This window comes from Strongylocentrotus purpuratus, unplaced genomic scaffold, assembly GCF_000002235.5.
Source record: "Strongylocentrotus purpuratus isolate Spur 01 unplaced genomic scaffold, Spur_5.0 spur5_scaffold_16, whole genome shotgun sequence".
NCBI lineage: Eukaryota > Metazoa > Echinodermata > Echinoidea > Camarodonta > Strongylocentrotidae > Strongylocentrotus > Strongylocentrotus purpuratus.
The window spans coordinates 27,161,113-27,184,591 of NW_022145601.1; the positions used below are offsets into that span (position 1 = coordinate 27,161,113).

The 23,479-nt window shown below is 36.7% G+C and overlaps 1 protein-coding gene across 3 annotated transcripts in view; it reads right to left on the reverse strand.

The window, feature by feature from the left end:
* LOC115924608 (ATP-dependent translocase ABCB1-like) overlaps window positions 1-23,479 on the reverse strand; it is a 62,290-nt gene that overhangs the window by 1,689 nt on the left and 37,122 nt on the right. For all 3 annotated transcript variants that reach the window (XM_030987187.1, XM_030987186.1, XM_030987188.1), the window contains 20 exons: window positions 22,879-22,955; window positions 20,497-20,591; window positions 14,451-14,575; window positions 13,228-13,344; window positions 12,435-12,603; window positions 11,764-12,000; window positions 10,857-11,060; window positions 10,320-10,490; window positions 9,762-9,957; window positions 8,941-9,137; window positions 7,786-7,938; window positions 6,589-6,768; window positions 6,091-6,174; window positions 5,428-5,631; window positions 4,727-4,827; window positions 4,356-4,496; window positions 2,691-2,847; window positions 1,769-1,966; window positions 1,223-1,426; window positions 460-606 (listed from right to left, as the gene is read on the reverse strand). In XM_030987187.1, coding sequence (XP_030843047.1) covers window positions 460-606; window positions 1,223-1,426; window positions 1,769-1,966; window positions 2,691-2,847; window positions 4,356-4,496; window positions 4,727-4,827; window positions 5,428-5,631; window positions 6,091-6,174; window positions 6,589-6,768; window positions 7,786-7,938; window positions 8,941-9,137; window positions 9,762-9,957; window positions 10,320-10,490; window positions 10,857-11,060; window positions 11,764-12,000; window positions 12,435-12,603; window positions 13,228-13,344; window positions 14,451-14,575; window positions 20,497-20,591; window positions 22,879-22,955 — 3,157 coding nt within the window. The remainder of the gene's footprint in view (window positions 1-459; window positions 607-1,222; window positions 1,427-1,768; window positions 1,967-2,690; window positions 2,848-4,355; window positions 4,497-4,726; window positions 4,828-5,427; window positions 5,632-6,090; window positions 6,175-6,588; window positions 6,769-7,785; window positions 7,939-8,940; window positions 9,138-9,761; window positions 9,958-10,319; window positions 10,491-10,856; window positions 11,061-11,763; window positions 12,001-12,434; window positions 12,604-13,227; window positions 13,345-14,450; window positions 14,576-20,496; window positions 20,592-22,878; window positions 22,956-23,479) is intronic.

Here is a 23,479-nt window from a genome sequence, read left to right on the forward strand (position 1 = left end):
CAAGATGAACATGGAAATCAGCTCCTTATCATATCCTGCTAGTGCTCTCTCTATATATATATTTACTTATTCATTGCCTCTATTTAATAATAATAATAATAGCTAGTTTTTATATAGCGCTTTTCGGGACCGAAGGCCCTCTCAACTAGTTTACAGATATAAGGTAGCACAAATATGGGTAGTTTTCGTACAGTTGTATATATAGATTCCCTACTAAAAATTAACATTATTTTTCTTCATATTTTTTCAAATTCTACCATTGATGACTTTTCTTGAAATTCAAATATTTGTTATCCCTTGCATTTTAGGGCAGATAAATATAAAGTGCACCAATTTCCACAGCTAAGGCATGAAATTGGGACATTTCAATTGAAAGTTTGTTTTTGTCAAAGTTAGGGGCATTGCAACCAGATCCAAGTGGTGTATGGATAATTTCAAGGGAATAAAAAGTATCATTACCTGTTCACTCTCAGTGTCCAGTGCTGATGTAGCTTCATCAAACAGAAGGATACGAGGATTTCTAGCCAGAGCTCTAGCGATGGCTACTCTTTGCTTCTGACCTCCAGATAACTGAGCTCCTTTCTCTCCTACTAGAGTATCATAACCCTGCAAACAATCAAATATTGAGTCATTTAGTATTGTATTAATATTTTCATTGTTATCTATTACCAAATAGTTCAAAAGTTAAACGTTCATAAAATTATTGCATGATACTTAAGTTTATAAACAAATCTCAGCCCGACACTAACGTCCTTTGGCAAGACATTTGCCACTTTCCACCCACGTGCTAAATGGGTACCCGGCAGGATGCGAACGTTAATGAAGTATGCTCAGCATTGTGAGCATTTGTAAAATGGTGCCTGTCTGAAATACTCCCCAGGGAGTGGAGAATGTGCACACAATGTGTGCGGGTGAGCTTGAATCCGACGATTGGGTATTTATATCTCTGTCAAGCGCTTAGAGACATCGTTGATTCATAAACACTATATAAACGCAGAACATCATTATTATTAAGCTAGTCAAGGAAATTCTAGCTACAAAATAATAATAATAATAATAACTTTTACTTATATAGCGATGTGAAAATGTAAAATATGCTAATAGATGAATGTAACTTTGTTGTTTGTTGGTAATTTGCTAGTGTAAAGAAACTCACTACTTTCTACATGATAAACAATGCGGAATAACTTTAAGCAGAAAATGAGTGCAGTTGTTTACATACCAAAGGCAGAGAAATGATGAAATCATGGATATTAGCCATCTTAGCAACCCGTTCCACTTCGTCCTGAGGGAGCTCATCTTCCACACCATAGGCAATGTTATCACGGATAGAACAAGCAAATAACACTGGCTCCTGGCTTACAATACTCATATTAGACCGAAGCCACCCGATGTTCAGGTCACGCAGGTCATTCCCGTCAAGTTGCTAGAAAACAAAAAAGCAAAGGTGTGATGTTCTATATTTCAAATATTATGCAAAATCAAATGGCATGTCTTGTTTGTTTTATGGAATTGTAAACTCAAATTGACATCAGAATGTTGTTTCATTTGATGTTTTGTTTGATTAGAGCTCTAGTACGGCTATCAGAATGCTGGTCATCAGAAATTCTGAAATCTTAGATGTAATCAGTAGCATATGGGACAAAATAGCTTGGAATTGCCCATAAAACAATGAAATACTCCATCATCAAAACCTAGAGGTACTTAAGCATGATAACTTGGTTTGGGGACTACACAAAGAAAATTTAAGGAGAAAATGTGTACTCACAATGGATCCACAGTTAGGATCATAGAAGCGTTCCATCAGCGCAACCATGGTGCTCTTCCCACATCCACTCTCACCAACCAAAGCCATTGTGTGACCAGGTTTTATGTTTAGATTCAGACTGTCCAGAATAGTGCTACCAGGACGGTTGGGGTATCTGAAGGTCAGGTTATTGCACTTGATGGCGCCATCAATCTTTAGCTGTCCAATCAAAACAATGGTTTTTGGTATTTATTGAGAGATCAAAGCTAATAGACTAGTTATGTGTTCATATGTGATGATGATGTGCATATATGTACATGTTAACCCCATTGCTTACTAGAACCGGGTGTTCCCTGTATTAAGCCTATAGGGATAAGATAATTCAGTAGTCAACAGGTTAAATGCCTCACATAATATTGACTTATAAAGACACTAAAATGAAGGTCTCAAGGGCTGCTTTTGGTCTTTAAATAAGAACAAATGGAGGAACTTCAGGGGTTAGTAAACACTTAGCTGCTGAGTGGGCCATTGAATATCTTCAAGATCAAAGAGTACCAACCACCAACAAGTATAGCGTTCTATATATGTTAATGGTTTTAAGTCCCTACACTATATTAAAAACAAGAACTTCAAACAACATGACTTCTATAAGGAGATATTGCAAATTTAAATCCACTCTCAATTACCCCCCCCCCCCCCAAAAGAGGACTTGTGAGTAGACTACCTGACACACCCATACACTCTTGCATAAAATAGTACCTGCACGGAATCCAAGTCCAACGTTATATTCCGTGGACGTGGGTTTATATTATTCTTTATTTCCTTCTTACTACATGTCTGTTAGCCCATAGAATGCCGGTAAAAGTCTTTTAGGTTGATTTTATGCATTCTAGCTGTATACAAATGAGTGTTTTCAGTTATTGGCACATTGGTTATTGCTTACTGGCTTGAGTCCTTCTGTGGAGTAGTTATCGATGGTTGGTTGGAGACCAATCAGTGTGATGAGCTTAGCTGCTGACATTTTAGCCTTGCTGAAGTCTGGCATGAATGCTGCTGCCTGGCCTAATGCAATACCTGCATAGGTGATCACAATAATCACCCTGGACAAAGACACAAAAGGGAAAACAATTATACACAAATATCAATATGAAAAAGAAAACCATACCTACATGATGAAGGAATGTTTAAATATCAATGTATAAAATTATAGAAAAATATTACATTTCAAGTACAGAGAAATTCATGCAAAAATATAAAGCTAATAGCATCATTTCACAATATACAGTCTCCTTATCTTAAAAGGAAACTACGCCCATGTAATGAATTATTTATATGAAAGCAGAAAAATATGAGAAACACAAGGCACAAGTTTGAAATAAATCAGACCAATAATAAGAAAGTTATGAAGCTTTGAAATATGAGATCGCGAGAGCTATGCAAATCTCAAAGAGGCAATTCTGTCAGTGGGTTGCGACGTGGTCACCAACAACTCTCTGTTTATTATGTAAAAATATCATAAAATTGATTTTTCTCCTCAAAGGGCCTTCTACCTCAGGGGGACTACTCAAAATACATTATGGATAGTATATTATTGAAAGTCTTCTAAAGTGAAAAACCTTCTAGAGTCATACATTTTGAAGAAAATAAAATTACATTTTGTGTTTTGGAACAAATGGGAAAGTTGTCCAGCACTACATGACAGTGACATAAAAGATTTAGCCAATATGAAGTTCCCATACGTAAAGTGATTACAACCTTCAAAAATGTGTAACCTTTATATTTTTTGTCTGTTTTCTTTCAAACTTTCACCAATTTGATTCTCTGACTTCTTTTTAGAATCGTTTGCTATCAAAGTTGTGTTTTCCTTCAATCATTGTCGATATCTTTACAAGGTATGGCAGATCAAAATATTCTGCTTGCTTGCAAACTAGTTCTAAAGATAAGCTTGATTAAATATAATTGTATAATATATACAGAGTGTTATGGACAGCACAAAAAGCAAAGACAAACATGATCATGATCATACAAAGTGCCAAGTTGGCTTTGCATCATGGTATTATAAGGTATGAAATATTCCTGCAATGCAAAAAAACCTGGGTCGAGTGTGGCAAATGTAGATTAATGTCTTGCCAAAGGACATTAGTGCCGCTGCGGCACTCGATACCGCAGGCCTTGTGATCCACAGTCCATGATGTATCCACTCAACCATGATACCTCTATATGATATCATGAATGGTATTTGCTAGCAAGTATCCTATTGACTAAAAGGGTTTCATGTGACATTGAACAATACTTTTGGCATGGTCAAACACATACAAACATCATGAAGGCAAATAATCAACAGAGCCTAACTCAAAAGATCAAGGAATGAGATCGTAAATACCCACAACTGTACATAACAAAATAATACATGCATGCTGTTCAATAAGACATATATTAACCTCCAAATTCCGCATGCTCCTCGTGCCATTATATTTCAACCTTGGCCTGCAGCTTGGGTGAAATATAATATCAATCAGGAAAATGTAGAATTTTTTGGTTCATATATTTTGTTATATTGAATGCCAGAGCATGCAATATTTCTATAATGTGGGTCAGTGACACTTACTTAAACATAGCATCTGAGGACATTTGACCGATAGCTACTAGATGACCACCAAACCTAAAGGCCCCTGCAAAGAGGAAGAACACTGATGCCTGGGAGCAACAAACTGCAAAGGCAAAGAAGAACTTGTGCTTCTGGATTTTCCTGTGGTAATAAGAGCACAAACATGATGTTACAGATTGACAAATAGTCAGTGATGGAAGTTGTAGAAAACACAGCTAAGAGTCCATAGATATTAAGAATCAACACTTGTTTTCATCTATCAGATATTCCCAATCTTATTACAGACCAATGACATCATTCCTCTAGTATACAACTTTCGATCAAGAAAATAGAACTATAAGAGATTGGTAGTGTATATTGTTATAACTTACTTGAGAGGTTCACGAAGTTTTTCACAGTAGAAATGATATATTCTTTCCTCCAGATTGAGGGATGATACCGTTGTGATGTTTTCTATCGCTTCACTTGCAATCTAGGAAACACAGAAATAACACCTTTGATATCATTCTCTGAATATGTGAATGCAACATATGATTTACTTCTTACCCTGAACATTGCTGGATGAGATTTTGTTAACCTGTTTACTTGATTCTCCCAATCACCTACGCTTTAACAGGAATCTTCTAGTTCTAAAAGGGAAATGGTTTCATAAATTTACTCTGTTCATATACATACATGTACCTATAATGTATGACAAATGTAATACTGTACGCAAATCTTAGAAATTAAAATTCTACCAATATGCCCTCACCTCCCCCCCCCCCCCCCCCCCCTCCTAGTAATACATTGTATAATTTGTTAAAGCTTATCTTTCTTTAATGAACTGATCACCTTAACATCGATACAACTCTTTTCATTTTTGAATATAATATAACATCCCCTCATTGAATGTATCAGGGTCAAACTCACGATCAATTGGGCAAAAAGAATTTCCGTTTCGGTTTAATAAATTTGGAGTGGACTATTAGATTATTATTATTATTATTATTATTATTATTATCATTATAGTCAACAACAGACTTGAAATACATTCTAAGCTTGAACTGGGGAAAACTGTACACCCCTCGTTTACCTCTGATGCTTCTTGGAGAAGATGTGAGTCTTGTTTCTGGGTGCCTGTTAACATTGCCATCTGAATACGTCCCCAGAATGTCATGAGAGGAACAGCACATAATGTGAACAGGGCCAGCTGCCAGCCATAGATAAATGCAATGATAACAGCGATGAGCACGGTCACAAACTCGTGCATGAGGGTGCTGATGCGAAGACCAGTAGCCTGTAAGGTAAAGCCATATGTGGAATTGAAGGGTGATTTCAACACTTATACATAAGAAAATAAATCTTGGGTATGTACAGAGATTGATTTTTGGGTAGGATTGAGTGAAAGGGGAATTTGTGATAAGTCTATAGATCTAATTGAAGAATGAACATAGATTGCTGTCTTTACTGCATACATACTGCAAGCCATGATCTAGGCTGCTAAATCCAATAAAAACATATCAAAGCAGAAGAGCATTTCAAGTATTGCCAGTAAAAAATACATGCCATTTTAAATCATAATTACGTATTACACAAGCCGTTACCCCCCCCCCCCCCCCCCCATCTGTTAATTAAGCTCAAAGTAAAAACCAAGCAATAACAATAGCACTTTTTGAATAAGACGACATTCATTTCTTTACACCATCAACATTGTTTTTTGTTCTTTTCATTCTGATAAGATGATATGGTATCTTACCCCTTGAACATTGGAAGCATCAGTAGCGAGTACATTAGCCAAAGAACCTGTGTTATGCTCAGGTTCATCAAACCACGCTGCATCCTATTCACAACAAACAGAAAAGACAAGAAATGTGAAAACATCTTCAACAATTAACATAGTAAAAAAGGTGGGGGCGAGGATATGAATCAAACCAACATCTAATAGACTGTTAATGATGTTTTGATCTATTTTCTGTGAAATAAAATACATGTAGTAAACTAGCCATTAAGTTCTTTGTCTAACTTATTCATGAATATGTATATACCAGTATGATAAACACACAATGTAATTTCTTTACTTATATATGATGATGCACAGACAGCTGAAATTATATCAAATCCACTCTAGTGCAGTTAAAAATACACACTCATGTACGGACCAACAAAATCTGGAAGGCAGAACACCCTAATAGATTTTCATTAAATAATACAGTACTTATAAAGATGTATTTCAAGGTATTGAGGGGATACTTACTTGTCTCAAGATTGCCCAGAATGCTTTCTTTCTGAGCCTGAGAGTAAGGAGTTCTCCTGAGATACTGAACATGAGCATACTGACGAAGATACTAACAGCTCGCACTACACCCAATACAATGAACATGAGGGACCAGAAAGAAGCTGCAGCGACCATCTCATCGGGTGGCAAACTAAATATCTGTAAGAATCAAATTATATATAGGTACTTGGTCAGAAGGTCCAGAAGGTAATACTAGTAATATTATAATAATCTGCTTCTTGTATAGCATTTATGTGATATTCCTGGAATTCCATTTAATACCATTAAATCTTGGTTTAGCTCCATTGATAGTTAACTTTAAGAAGTACCTTGGGAGGTAAATACTGCCAAAATTTGAAGACTGGACTAAATACAGCTTATCACTTTTCTCGAAATTAAAATAGGGTTTGTAAAGATATTTTCGACCATTTGACAACGTTTGGACTAAAATGGATAACAGAAAAAAGGAAACTATCAAACCTGCTTAAAATAAACTACATATGTTGAACATTAAAAAAATACTCCAAAGTGTAAGAGCACAGGCAAGAAACCTGAATGAATTTTACAGTGTAATTTATCAAAGGTTCTAGCAACTCTTTCAGAACTTGCAGAGAAAACAGAAAACTGTTTAGAGGCAATTTTTCTTTTCTTTCCTTACTACAATTATGAATGACTTTTTGTTCCTACCTGTACTACAAGGCTTGATTCACTATTTGGCTAAGAACAAACCACTTCTTTTAAAACTGTAGACTGTGCTCAAATGTATATCAATGTTTACATACAAAACACAAAGTAGATTCATGTACTTTGTTCAGATTTTTCACAAACAAAGCAATTTATTAAATTCAATCTACGATTTAGAAACAAGATAAGAATTAAACATATTTTCCTGTGTGAACATGAAAATCTCAGGAAATTTGTAATTTCTGATCACAATTTAAATCGCACTATTGTGTGTTTATGTTTTTGAAAAAAATTAAAGAATATTTGCTATAACAAAAGTCAACGGGACACTCTGTATTACAACCAAGGACAGCAGAAGTGAGATAAGAAAATTGATTTCATGTATCCTACATGTGAACTGCCATAAGAGGTGACATTCGGATCTCTGTTCAAATCCCAGGGGGGGGGGGGGGGGAGGGGGTTATGTTTGAAAAGGTTTATGGTGACAATTACCCTAATGATCTCAGTAAGAAGAATAGCCAAGGTGGGTAGAGCTGCACCAAGGAACGCAGCAAAGATACATCCAATGATGATGTAATGACACTCAGGTTTATTCAGTCTCAAGATGTCCCAATACGAGAGCTTAGGCACACTTGTGAAGGTTTTCTGTGCAGGAAAGTAAGCAACATCATTATTATAAGCAGTATCCCTGCAGTTACATGATTATGTATTGAATGGGCATATCGTCCTTGTTTTCACGTAGTGACGGTAGTGAGGAAAATCGTCACGCAAAGTGAATGCAATTTTTTTTTCACTACCGTCACTTCGTGAAAACAGCAACGATATGCATACCACAGTTTGCTGTGTTGTGGATACACAGGCATGATGCAGTATATGAAGCAAAATATTCCTTGGTTCTGCTGATTAACAGGACACTTGACTTTCATCTTGAGGTATAGCACAGTTATGAGATCACCTCAGGGGAACGGTTTCAACCTTTACCCCTCAATCAAAGTAGTCAATATTGGTTTAACAGATTACACCCTCTCAACTCTCTTGCATAACTGGAATTCCCAATGCTTTAAAAGCATATTGAAAGAAAGGCAAGAAGTCCTCATTACACAGGGATATGCATGTAGACCTCTAGCCATGGAATACAGGGAAAGACACAAAGTAAAACTATAATTTTAATCTAGACATACCAAAGATTTCTGTCTAGCACACATCATAGTCAAACACAAGAATGAACAGAAAACCATAATTGTGCTTCAGTTCAAAGTCAGTTTTAACAGTTTTCATTTTTTTAAATTAGCCCTTTCTTAAAATATCAATATTTATTGGAAAAAACAGCTCAAAGGGCTAGTGATATCTGATAAGGCCATTACAAACACAAACACATACCTAAATTTCATTCATAAATATGTAATAACGTAGGTATACTAGGGACTTTTAGATTTGCACGACGAGAACGTGGACTGCTATATGTGACATCCTTTTACGGCAATGTGATGTCCTTTTAAGGCACGTTCGGGCACTGCCAGTGCCTTAAAAGGATGTCACATGTAGCAGTCCACGATCCCGTCGTGCAAATCTAAAAGTCCCTATTATGTAGTCTGTGGGTTTTTTTAGCAGCGACTCAAAAGCATCAACAAACAGCGTTGCATTTACCTCTTTCTTGTGTTTCTTGTTCTTTTTCTTGGTTTTAATGGAAGGCTCCTCCTCTCCCATGTGTACTTTCCCATTGCCATTCACTGGAACAATGAGTTCATCATTAACACTGCTATACTTAACAGAGTCAGATGATGGTGATGAAGGCACTGAATCATTAAGAGAAGACTGACGACCAAGGCTCCTTACATCATCATCTGAAACAACATCCAAACACAAACAAGAAAATATTCATGGCAATGACCAAGGTTTGCTGCCTTTTTCTTTTCTTCATGTGGAGCAAAGAAACAATTCTCTTGACCCATGCTGTTTTCATTTTGAAAAGTTGAAATAGTGCTTTATAAATACACATTACTATTGTTGTTGTTATCGTTTGCTGTCATTGTTGAACTTACAGTTGTTGTCATCTTCCTCATCGTCATAGTTATTACTATTATAAATATCATACTCTCTATCTGAAATAGTAAAACTCTATCAATGGGCACATACATGTATCCTTTTGCCAAGGTAATGACCAAGCTTTCCAAAACATTTATCTTTAGCAGTAACATTTTAATACATTGTCATGGCTACGGCCAATGTCTCTTCTAGTGCCATCTACAAGAGGAACGTTTAAACTAGTCAGTGGGATTACATTCATACTATCATGGTGGATCAATGCTACTAAAGAGACATTGCATCAATGTGTCATATAGGATGCTAAAGGATAAATATACATTGTGGGGGTCGTATACTAGATCGTTCAAAGTTTGACACCCTGGAATAAGACAATTGTAACTGGCCACTACAAAATACTATATAAAGGGATGTAAAGGGCGTACCACTCAGAATGGATTCATCTTGCTTTTTGAACATCTGGAGTGTGACAAGTTGCCGGTAGATACTCTCTCTGTTCATGAGCTCCTTGTGGTTTCCTGACTCAGCTACATGACCTTCCTTCATCACAAAGATGAGATCAGCATTCTGGACTGTAGAGAGACGGTGGGCAATCACCAGGGTCGTTCGCCCCTCTTGGGCCTAAACACAGTGGGAAATAAGGCTACAAGTAAATCTAACATTCTACACTGAATTTCTCCTCTCTCTCTCTCTCTCTTTCACCCTTCCTCCCTCCCCCTTTCTTTCTTTCTTTCTCTTTCTCTCTCTCTTTCTCTCTCTCTCTTTCTCCCCCTCTCTCTCTGTAATCTACCAGATGATTATATCAAAGTTAGATATTTGTTGGTGGTTAAACTGTGGTTAGCTTAACTCTAATCCCTATGATTGGCCCAATCTTCAAATGAAAATACTTGTATTTCTATTTGAGTTAACAATGACTCCAGACATCTGATAGCAATGGAGGAACGATGTCTTTATCTAATAGTTACTACATATATCTTATTTACCTTATCTAGAGCTTCCTGTACTAGTTTCTCACTCTCACTGTCCAGGGCTGATGTAGCTTCATCCAGGAGTAGAATCCTTGGGTTCCTGACCAGAGCTCTGGCGATGGCTACTCTCTGCTTCTGGCCTCCAGACAGCTGAGCACCACGCTCTCCTACCGTGGTGTCGTAGCCCTGGAATGGGAGAAAACATAGAACAGACATAGAAAACCTATGATGGTATACATATTTCACATTGTGGTCATGTATAATGTTAGCCCCCTGTAGTAAATGTATTAAAGAACCTGTCTGGATAGACCATCTGTTTGTAGTGAACATGTTGATTGCATCCTTTTGTAGACTCAACAGAAATATTTAACTAAAACTATTTCACTGTATTGTTCCAATTCAGATCAGAATACTACACAAGAGTATAGTTAACCTGGTCATTTGACTCGGCACACGGTGCATTCTCCACTCCCTGGGGCCCATACCAGTAAGATACCACAGGAACAAGAATGCATGTGGACATTTCTATTTATTTCTATGAATAGAGCATACCTTAGGTAGAGATGAAATAAACTGATGAGCATTTGCTTTCTTGGCAGCTTCTTCTATCTCAGCATCGCTCACGCCTTCATGTCCAAACTCAATGTTCTGCCTTATACTACAGTTGAAGAGAGTGGGTTCCTGGCTCACCACACCAATGTTCTCTCTCAGCCAGGTCACATTCAGGTCACGGATGTCAATTCCATCTATGCAAATCTGTACAGAAATTGAGCAGAGGGAGATGGAGATGTTTAATATACAATGTCATTTTCTGTAAAACCAGAATATCCTGTGACATGAAACTTTTACAAAATGTTAACAGCCAATTTCGTGGACAGAAATTGTCAAACTCATTGTTGCGATTCAGCAGTCTTTTGGCATTATCTCTTTTGAAAAGCTTAATCACTCATAAAAGTTTCTAGCTTTACAGTAAATTGTACAGCATTTACCCTTGGCAACACTCATAAACTTCGCAAAAATGTTTGGTTTTACAACAGACCAGGATAACACATTTCCCCCCCCCCCCCCCACATACATTTTACAACCTATTGAGAGTCTAATATGTGAACAGTACATCTCCTAAATCGTTTTTATCTCAATGTAAGACCACCTGAAAGGATGTTGCATCTTAACTTGACTTTTTGACTGCTATCAGGAAAATGTTATATTATATGAAAGATCAATACAGACATTGAATTCATAACAAGGGTCTGTGCAAATACAATAAAAGCAATTCAATATAATAAATATTCAGAGTTCACTGTCAAAGGCACCTTTCAAGCAAGGAGATCCAGTTTGTGGCATCAAACCATCTCAAAATCATCTCTATAAAACCATTAATATATAATTCATGGACTTGTGTTTAAGCACAACAGAATTTAATTCCCATTGAAAGAAAAATACAATAGAAGAGAGTTACCTCGCCTGATGCATGATTGTAGAAGCGTAGCAGCAACTTGACCATGGTTGACTTGCCGCACCCACTTGACCCAACCACGGCAACTCTTTGACCGCTGTTGACCTTCATGGAGAGGTCACGAAGGACAGGTACATCTTGTCTGATTGGATAGCTGAATCTTACATTACGGAACTCAATATTACCCTCTATTGACTTGGGCTTCATTCCCTTGTCTTTCCTCTTGTCAATCTCGGGTTCCTGTGGGAGACACAACATTGGAGACAATTTAATATTATTTCCAAATATGCTTTAAAAAGTACTTTCTTACGTCTGTAAATGAAGTAAATAGGATGAATCATGCATATGTTTAGATCTTAATACCTTAAGAAGAAAAAAAAATTATAAAGAGCAATCAGTACCTTGTTAGCAAGAGTGAGCCTGCAAGGCCTAAGGATGTATATTGCTATTAAATGATAACAAAAATGATGGAGCAAGATGCCATTTAAGCAAACTGCCCATATGATGGAAAAATCCTCATAGCAACTGCAGAAAACAAGAAGAGCATTAACACTATATTCATGAACCAAGTTAGCGCCTTTCGTGCTAAGAGCACATGATACAGTGCTACATGAGGGACTAAAAACCTGTTCCATTCCTACTTGGCCGGGTCAATTGTTTTGATAAATACTCACACTGTCGATAACATCATAGATGGCGACGGCTGCTCCCCTAGCTGATGCTATGGCATGAACAGAAGGCGTCAAGTTACCTATAGACGCTGATCCTGACCAGATACAGAAGAATACAGTCACAACATCACCACCAGAAATTCGACCTTCACTCACCATCTTCGGACCATACCTGTAAAAAACAAACAACATTCGCTACATTACTAACCCTTTCATTGGTGTGACCATTTTGACCCATTCAATTTTAATGTTGTATACAATTTTGGAGACTAGGGGTTAAGCTGGTCTTTCATCATTCTTTCTTCATGAAATTAAAAATGGGTTTACCGGTAAAAAGAAATACGAGGTCTTAAATCATGAAAAGGTTGTCTATTAAGATGAACAATGACAGAAGCCTACATGATTGAAAACTTGTTTTGTTTCATGATATCAAATTTGTCATACATGTTTGTAAACTTGGTGGCCCAGATAGCGCGCTGAAAGAAATTAATGCTTATAAAAATGGAATTTGTTTTTTCTACAAATATTATCAAAACAAGACTCTTTTGCTCCATGATAGCTGATTACAGAACAAACCTATTTTTTTCAAGGATAAAAAGCCTACAAATGTTACAACAGTATCTCCCAGGCACAGGTAAAATAATACATTTCGCAATAAAGGAAAATGGAATCTTGCATAACTTTCTGTTCAAAAAATTTATTGGTAGCAGCTCCCATTTTGATAATACAGTGTGGAAATAGATCACTACTCTCTACAACAAATTCCTTTAATTGTAAGAATTAAGCTTAAACTTACCAGAGTGACAGAGCATAAGTACATGAGTAGAAGAGATAGCTCATCCCAATGCCTAATCCACTGGTGATCCCCTTCTTGATTCCTGCAGCCTTCGCAGTCAACAACTCCTTCTCATATCTACAACAAAGATAGAATACATACTAGTCCTCAAACAACTCACAAGGACCAAGATAGAATACGTACTAGTCCTCAAACAACTCACAAGGACCAAGATAGAATACATACTAGTCCTCAAACAACTCACAAGGACCAAGATAGAATACATACTAGTCCTCAAACAACTCACAAGGACCAAGATAGAATACATACTAGTCCTCAAACAACTCACAAGGACCAAGATAGAATACATACTAGTCCTCAAACAACTCACAAGGACCAAGATAGAATACATACTAGTCCTCAAACAACTCACAAGGACCATGAACACTTCTAGGGAACTCCAAATCCATTTCGTCACATTTCCTTGATTTTAATTTCTAGTACTATATATGTATTTATGATTAAAGCTGCTGCAAACCTTAAGAGAAGCAGGCAAATATGAGGACAAAAATAATTTAGCTCTATGTACCAAATTCATATTTTGTTTTGTGGTCTGGTGAATACGTTGGTTGGTGGTTCTAGTCCCACTGTGGCACTAATGATCTTTGGCAAGATATTAATGTAAGTTTGCAACTCTCCACCTAGGTGTAGCAAATAGGTACCTGGTAGGAAGAAATTCCTTGAGTGCTCGAGCACTTTATCATGATAGTTCAGCTAAAACCAGGGTAATAATACGGTTGTAGGGCACTCAGGGAGAACAGTAATAATACTGATGAGGCTACCCTACCTAAACAAGACATATTATTATCATTATTATATTTCATGATCACTTAATGAGTGCAGAAAAGACTGTAACCTCATTGCTTATAGCATGATAATGTAGCATTATTGCATCATAACTGCTTCACGATCTAAATTGCTCATTCATTTAAGTTACCCTTTTCTCTCAACACATTCACATATTGTAAGATCACCTTTAAATAAAGGTACAACCCCCCCCCCCCCCCCCCTGTAGTCGTGTCAGATGCTTATAATAGGGACTTTTAGATTTGCACAACGACGTGGATTGCTACGAACGACGTCCTTTTAATGCACTGCCTTGAATGGACGTCAGATGTATCAGTCCACACGAATCTTAAAGTCCCTAATGATTAAGGAATATAATGTAGGATGTTTGAGCTCACCTTTCCAGCTCCTTCTTCTGCCCACCAAACGCCATCACGGTGCGTATACATGAGAGCACTTCCTCAGCAACACCACCAGCTTGGGAGTATGCCTGCATTTCTTGTGTGGTCATCACTGATATCACCTGTCAAAGCCATACAACAGTATTACCTTACAGGATAAATATTAATAAGATATGTCTCTTGCACTTCAGGTGATCATCATCAGGGTTACCATCTAGATGAACTAAGTACCCAACTGAACGATTTGCATTCAAACACTTTAACATATTCAACATGAAGTGAAAAAACAAAGAGAAAACCTTTCCTAGGACATTTTGGGAGTCTAAATGTTTTGAAAAGTATATATTCAGTATCTCATACATACGGACACAGACATAGTCCTGAGAGTTGCCTGGATCATATCTCACAAATGGATACACCGGTCCAGGAGTGTGATTCTATTTCAACAAGTTAGTTTTTTCTTCATTTTCTGCCACATTCAAAGAAGTAACTTTAAGCTCATGAGAAGTCTTGAAGTCTGACCTGACCACCTAGAATTATTAAAATAGTTCTTAACCTCTATCTGTATGTGTATGTCGCCTAACAGGCTGACGTGTTTGTTATTGCTCTCCAAGTTGCATGTTATTTTTATTGGATTTCTGTACTTGTGTGGATATAATGCATACTATCTTGTTGTATTATGTGCAGGGATATTTTAGAGCCGGTTCTGTGCGGTAATATGCTGTATTTATTTAGATATTTGATGTAACATTTTGTGTACCATTTGTGCTACCTGTATTGAGCAGGCCATTTTGTCCATGTTATAGTGTACAGTCTAGTGTAGACAACTTTCACTATTCATGTTCACTCAGCTGTAAGGGCTGTATGTACAATACAATGGATACACTTCACTTGTGCTTTTGTGTGATACTTATACTGTCTGTATGTGATTCAAGTACATGTTCACAAATGCGTGAACCTGTGAAGAGGACTGGTACAGAGAGTATAGGTAAGTCGAGTGAATGTAAGTATTCAAAGTATTCAAAGTGTAGAATATTATATTACTGTAATTCTACGGCAACATTTCAACTGTGTTTGTTAGTATCCGGTGACATAAATCCAAATCCTGGACCAGAATATGGTGATCATTCGTCGAAAAACCCGAGTGCATCAGCGAGTCAACAGAGACTGTGCATCAAGTATGACCGGTCCTCTCTCCTACTGTCTAATCCTGCCTGGTCACATCTACCCCTAGTGACTATTGATCATAATCTTGATAGACTTATATACAGAACATCAAGAAACAGGGGGGTGGTGAATGAAGATACATGGAGTAACATCAGAGAGTTCGGCATTCAAGCAAGGCAACGAGGGACAAGGGGTGGACAGAGGAAACAAAGGAATATTGGGATAATGCCATCTCAGCAGAGTCATCAGGTGACCCTACGTGGTCAGAGGGGAGTCAACACTAACAATCTCCAGTATATCAAGACTGTGGATTTGAGCACAAACGTGTCCATGCACCTTTTGAACACTCGATCTATTCGCAACAAAACTGTAGGAATCTATGACTATACTATTGATGAAGATGTGGATATCTTAGTCATTACAGAGACATGGTTGTCTGAGGATGACCCAGTAGTCATTCAAGAACTTAAACCTTCTGGATACTCCTTCATGAACATTGCACGTGGTAATGATCCTCATGGTGGCATTGGGATTTTGCATAAGACACATCTGAACTTGAGACTGATGAAATCGGACTCTCCATCAGTAACATTTGAGTCAGCGCATGTGGTTGATGAGAGTAAGGGTCTTCACATATTTGCTATATATAGACCACCTCCATCTGCAGTGAATGGCTTCACTGCGAAAGCTTTTCTTGATGAAATTGATGAGTTCTTCGGGAGATGCGCCATGCTTAGTGGTCACACTATTATCGTTGGTGACTTCAATGTCCACGTGGATCAACCAGATCTTCCAGTCAGCCGGCAGTTCCTTGATCTCATCCGTGCCTCAGGATTCCAACAACATATTACGCTTCCAACTCATCAGCATGGACATACCCTTGACTTAGTGATTACGCGTTGTGCAGACAACATCTTGCATAACTGTATGGTTCTTGATAAAGGCATATCAGACCACTATGTCATTAGCTGTGACTTAAATCTACAGAAGTCGGATGCTAAGAGAACTCTTATTACGTCAAGGAACTATCGCTTGATCAATCAAGAGAGTTTTGGTAATGAACTTGTTGCGGTTTTACAGAGTATATCACAATGTGGTGATGTTAATGAACAGGTTGAATTCATCAACAAGGCTATCTGTGATGTTCTTGATCGACATTGTCCGGTTTCTGTTCGGATGAAAAGAGATAGACCATGTGGACCGTGGTATGATGATAATATCCACTTGCTCAAGAGAAAGAAGAGGAAATCTGAAAGGAAATGGAGAAAATCAAATCTAAGAGCTGATCGTGACATTTTTGTTTGTCATAAGGATGAACTTAACGCTGCTATAGTAAAATCAAAGAGTAGCTATTTTACTAATCTGCTGCTTGAAGCTAACTGTAAAACTATGTATGCTACTTTACATTTACTTCTTGGTTCATCTAAGAAGGTCCTCCCTTATTGTGATGATCAGACAGATCTAGCAAACAAATTTGCAGGGTTTTTTGATGATAAAATCTCTAAGATTAGGACTGTTCTAGATGAAAGGGAGCAGGGTCTTCAAACTTCTGGTATCGTTCAGTCCATGGATAAACATCAATGTGAGACTGGTTTCTCCACGTTTGTTGATGTCTCTCCATCAGATATTAAAATGATTATTTCTAAATCAGCGAATAAATTTTGTTCTCTGGACCCAATGCCAACGTGGCTTGTTAAGGACAATATTGAAGTATTGGTTTCCCCATTTGTTTCATTAATTAATTCATCTTTGAGGAGTACTGTGTTCCCTGACAAGTTTAAAGACGCTATTATATCACCCTGTCTCAAGAAATCAACTTTGGACTCTCTAGTTTTGGCAAACTATAGACCTGTGTCTAATCTTGCATTTCTTTCTAAAGTGCTCGAGACTATTGTATCGAAACAGTTAGTTAAACATCTGGACCGTTGTGATCTGCATGAAGTGTTACAATCTGCATATAAAGCAAATCATAGTACAGAGTCGGCATTACTCCGAGTCAAGCATGATCTTCTCTTAGCAATTGATAAGAGAGAAGGTGTAATAATGGTCATGCTTGACTTGAAGTCTGCCTTCGATACCATTGATCATTCAGTGTTGTTGCGTCGCTTGCACTCAGATTTCTTTTTGTCTGGTACCGTACTCGACTGGTTTCAATCATACTTAGAGGGTCGATCATTTGCAGTATCCATTGGTAATCATTTGTCTCATAAACTTAGTTTGAAATATGGTGTTCCTCAAGGTTCTGTATTGGGGCCTCTATTATTTACGATGTACTTGAGACCACTTGGTGATATCTTGAGGAATAACGGTGTTGAATTTCATTTATATGCTGACGATGTTCAGTTGTATTATTCATTTAACCCCAAATCTTCAAGTAGTTTCCAGAATGCAATATTATTGATAGAGAAATGTGTTAGTGAAGTTAATGTATGGATGATAAAGAACAAATTACTCATGAATGAACAAAAAACAGAGTCTCTTTTAATTATTTCTTCTAGACTTAGACATTATTTACCTGATCATGTTCATTTGTTACTTGGCGATGCTTTTGTTGAGCCCTCTGAATCAGTCAGAACTCTTGGTGTTGTTCTTGACTCTTCTTTGACCATGTCTCAACAGGTTACTTCACTATGTAAGTCTTTAAATTTTCATTTATATAACATATCTAGGGTCAGAAGGATGCTAACTGATGAGGCATGCCATCATGCTATTCGCTCTCTTGTTTTAAGCCGTCTAGATAATGCCAATTCCCTCTTGATTAATATAAATGTTTCTGATATCGATAGACTTCAACGAATCCAGAATCGTGCAGCCCGTATTATTTCAAATGCAAGAAAATATGATCATGTGTCTCCCTTGTTAAAACAACTACACTGGTTACCTGTTCATAAGAGAATAATCTATAAAGTTTCACTATTTGTTTATAAATCCATGTATAACCTTATCCCATCCTATATTTCTAGTCTGTTTTGTCCCATCCAGCAATCAAGATATCCATTACGTTCAAGGTCAGACCCCCTTCTTCTGCAAATCCCCCGCATCAATTCAAAGAAGGGTCAACAAAATATAATTTTTTCTGGTCCCACTATTTGGAATAGTCTCCCTTTAAGCATTCGTTCTTGCACCTCAGTCGCATTATTTAAGAAACATTTAAAAACCCATTTGTTTTCTTTGTAATTGTCATCTTTTTTTTGGAGTGTAATGCACTTGGAGAGTATATAACTATTGTGTTTGTATTTTAAAATGTAAAGCGCCTTGAGCATGTTCATGTAAAGGCGCTCAATAAATACCAATATGTATGTATGTATGTATGTATCTAAGAGAAGGGCATTGGATAAATTAAGGAATAAACTATCTTGTCATTATAGTGCTTTTCAGAGTACATGAATGTGGTTTTGTATATTATTTTGTTTAATTTTGATTATATTCTGTTAGTCTTAACCAAATCAAATGGCATACAATTGTTATGATTTACTAAAAATAATTTAAAAAAAACGTTATCACGTTAGCAGGAGGAGCCATTAACCTAAGTCATCAGATCTATTGATTGAAAACCAAAAAGTCCCATAACTGCATGTGCCATAATCCTACCAACCAGCACAAAAAATAGAACAGGAATGTGGCTGATATGCCATTCCATCTCCATTTTTACATGGTATACATTTTCTGTCAACGGGCTGCAATGCACAAAAACTTGCTTACACACAAATTTGACTTGAAATTTAACATGTGCGAATAGCACTTAATTCAAAACTTGCTAACAAGGGTTACTTATGAAAACCATTTCATCATTTGTACTGGCTAACAAGAGCACACAAGTACAAAATACAATGGTCTGTGTTCTACTAATTAAGATTCAACAAAGGAACACTTAGATCTCAGACTAGCTTTCTTTGCTTAACCCAATTATGAACAAAAGCTTAAGCCTAGCAATGTGTTTAGATTTTATTTAGAGTAAGGGCCATTGTAGCCAAAACAACCCTATATCTAATACTACAACATCAGACTTTGCTTCATTTTACAGCATTCATGTTTTCATTGGTAACATGTCTTTATCTTTATTGATTTATGGGGGTTTACAGCACTAAGCAACTCTCAATGACTTCAAGACATGCACTTATGATGTTAATCTCAGACTACCTCCACGATGCACTCAAAGAAATTAAATCCAAAGTGTAAATAAAAACCAATGGTGAACCATAAATGAGTCATCACAAATGTAAACAGAATCAAAGTTTCTTCAATGTTCATTTTACATATTGTGTGCTGAATAAAGAATTCATAAAGTCAGAATAAAGTTAATTGCGTAAAATGAGATGGGTCTGTCTGTCTCTCAGCAGATGAGATACATACCCAGGCAGAGGTGGAGGTTAGGTGGCTACTCTTCTCAATAAATGCTTGGTTCTCTTCTAACAAATTGTGACCTGTCATTCATTTAAAGACCCTATCCGATGAAAATACAACCTTATATCAATGGAAAGCTTAATGAACATGGAATGCAAACATATAACATACCGGGTAACATGTGGACCCGATCGGCTCACCTATATGGCTGAGGCAATGAGCCGTGCAAAGTTATTGTGAATATGCAGACTCCACATGAGATGACATCAAGTCAACAACTTCTGATTGTCAAAGCTTTAGATTTCTAGTTTTCAGAGAACTCTTACTCATCCGACAGACATTAAAATAGCACATAATTGAAGTCAATGTAATCTATGGCGTATAAGCTTTCCATTGATATATGATTCATCTTTTTAAATTTTCACTTCTGACAGGATCTCTTTATGGTTCTTATTAAAGCTGCTGTAGTTTTTGAGATAGTTTGCCATCATTTCTGAAAGAAGGTATGGTACAGGTAGAAAGTAATACTTACATGAGCCATAAAGCCACTGGATAGGACTAAGACAGGCAGTACCGCCATGATAACTATAGTTAGTTCCCAACTAACACTGAAGGCAAGTATGAAACCTGATATGGAAAAAGACAGAAAAATTTATTAAAATAATATCATCCATATGAATTAAAATGAAACATGTCATATTCATATTTCACGTCTGCATTTCTGCACACTTAAAGTGGCACGTTCCCGCCAGTGTAGTTATCGCTGCTCTAGTCATCGCCATCTTGGTTCCGAAGATCGACTTCTAATTTGCATACAGCTGTCAATCAAAGTACGCGCGGCCTGGCCTGCCTTCGCCAAGCCAGCTGATCGCTGACGATCGCGACGTCACGAAAGTGGGCGGAAACAGCAGCCGAATCTTAGAGCCGAACTGCGATTGGCATTACTTCGGCACATGTATGCGATAATCGGTATTGTCCGGGCATTCGGAACATGCCATCTGCGTAAGAGCCGTATTCTGTTGGTGTCAATAGGCAGCTAGCACCGTCCGCCAGCGGGTACGTATTTTGAACGCCCTCTGGAATACGGGGAACATGCCTCTTTAATATTTACAACTTTATAGTGAATGTAATCACTTCATTCTTGAAATGCTATTTGTGATATTCCAAGGTATACATGCATGTATTGTATACAGTCAAAAAAAAATTAAATCATTACAAAAGCAATGCATTTATAGAAGGCTTTGCTATTTTTACTCCAAAAAGTGATATTTGTCCAGTTCATTTAATTTTGGAAAATGAAAGATTACATAATCTTTGAAGATGCACATGCTACAAGTACTGGTTCTAGTTGAGCTTACCCCTGATGGGGTACATGTGCAGTGTGAACATGTATGAGAGTACAATCATGTCGAGATTATTTGCCATACTTTGTGGTAAATGTTAACAAAAATTGGCAGTTATTCAGATATATGCATACATGTACACATGGGGGCACAAAAGCCATACATGTAAATGTTTATATAAGGTGAAATACATCACATTTTATGGTTATCAACACACTCTTTATTCTAAATGCTTGTATTCATATACAGTAGCTATGTGTAAGCATTTCATACACAAACAGTAATGTAGTTCTTTTAATGCTAGACCCAATATGCTATAAACTGATTAGACATTAATGTATTGGCTGGTATGTCTAGCTTACAACAAGGACACATAGACGCCACACCACACCCGTTCAACCTAAAATGAGATAGAATTATGCTGGTACACTAAAGTATGGTTTAATTCAAAGGACACATTATATTGAAGGTATTAGTTAACAGTTTACCTGGTCATATTGTAGATGTAGATAACTTTGTGTAAGAGTAATACCACCCCCTCCCCTTCCCCCAATAAACACAAATGTAACTAAATACCAAGGGACAATCGATAACAATTTTTCAACTACAAGTACAAAATCTTAAACTTCTGTACAAAATAATCATTCTACCATTAGAGATGTCACCATATCTAGAGGAGAAATTTCAAAGAATCTCATACCATAGCCACAACCATGTAAACCCTGTTTACCAAAACAACTTAGACTTTGGACTCAAAATGGTGGTGTTTGTTCTATTGTGTTGTTTCTGTTTGTTTGTGTTTTGTTTTCAAAATTTCAATGGCGCCTTCAAGAAATTTACTGCAATGCCAATAAATATTGTCCCTGATATACTGTAACTACAGTGTACAAAATGAATAACTCGCTGAGAAAACAAAACCTACAACTACACAAGCTCATCTACTCAAATTATATGACCTGTAGAATGTAGCTCTTTTTTAAAAGAATGAAATTGTTCATGTATGCATGACAGAACAGTGCATGATAAACTTGTGTGAATGATTCAAGGTTCATTTAAACACATTGAAACTACAAACCAAAAGCTGTTGGCTTCATCCTAGCTTATGATTCAAACACAGATAGTCATAGAGATGGACTCTGAGACGACAGACAGACGGTACGTTAAGGTTATGTACCTGGGATAGAAATCAGGATATTTGTAGGATTCATTTAATTCATGAAGAGCATGCCATATGGTGTACTGTACGTGCTGACTTGCATAAACATACATTTATAAATATTGTTACCAGCACCATACCGGTAATGATAAAATCATTAGTTTATTTGTCCATAGACCTATCATCTTGTAGATGTTCCTGATATATTTTAAAAAAGGTTTTTTTTAAAGAAAAAGAAAAATTTTCAAAGGGAAAAGGTAGAGTCAAATTGAAGAAGTTAATGGTGATTAATGAACATAACCAGATAAATATATGTTACCAATTATTAAGTTTCATTTCTGTAAAGCAAAGAGTCTTTAAAAATTTCATGTAAATTAAAGATTTCATGTAAATTAAAGATTTAATAAAAACTCACCTGCAATGATTTGTCCTAAAAATTGAAGAAAGATGCCTACATTCTCTCCATAACCCGACTTCACTTTCTCTACATCACTGTAGGAGGTCAAAATGGAAAGATAAGTGATAGTTACATAATGGGAAAACATTTAGAAATGAGAGACATATACATACATATACATGTACAGGAAAGGAGGATGAAGAGAGACAAAGAGAGATGGGAAAGTGAGCAAGAGAAAGCAATAACAAAGAGAGACAGAGAGAGAGCAAAAGAGGATAAAAAAGAAGATGAAAATGAGAGCACTTTTTAATTACATCTACAAAGCTTTGATTTCTTGGATTAATGTCCCAATCATAATATGAGGGAGATAACTTTGAATATCTTGTAATGTTTTAAACAGATTGTAAAGTGGGCGTTCACCATTTGTACATGTGTTAAAATGAACGAGCAAACCATGGAAAATCAATTTCATTATCAATGTGTTCTTGTACATGGTATTGATAAAACAATTTGATATCTCTTACAAGAAATACAGTTAATTTTTAAAATGAAAAAGTTCAGAGAATGCAACCCTTTAACATTACATTCACATTTTGTATCATTATAAATAGTTATTGAA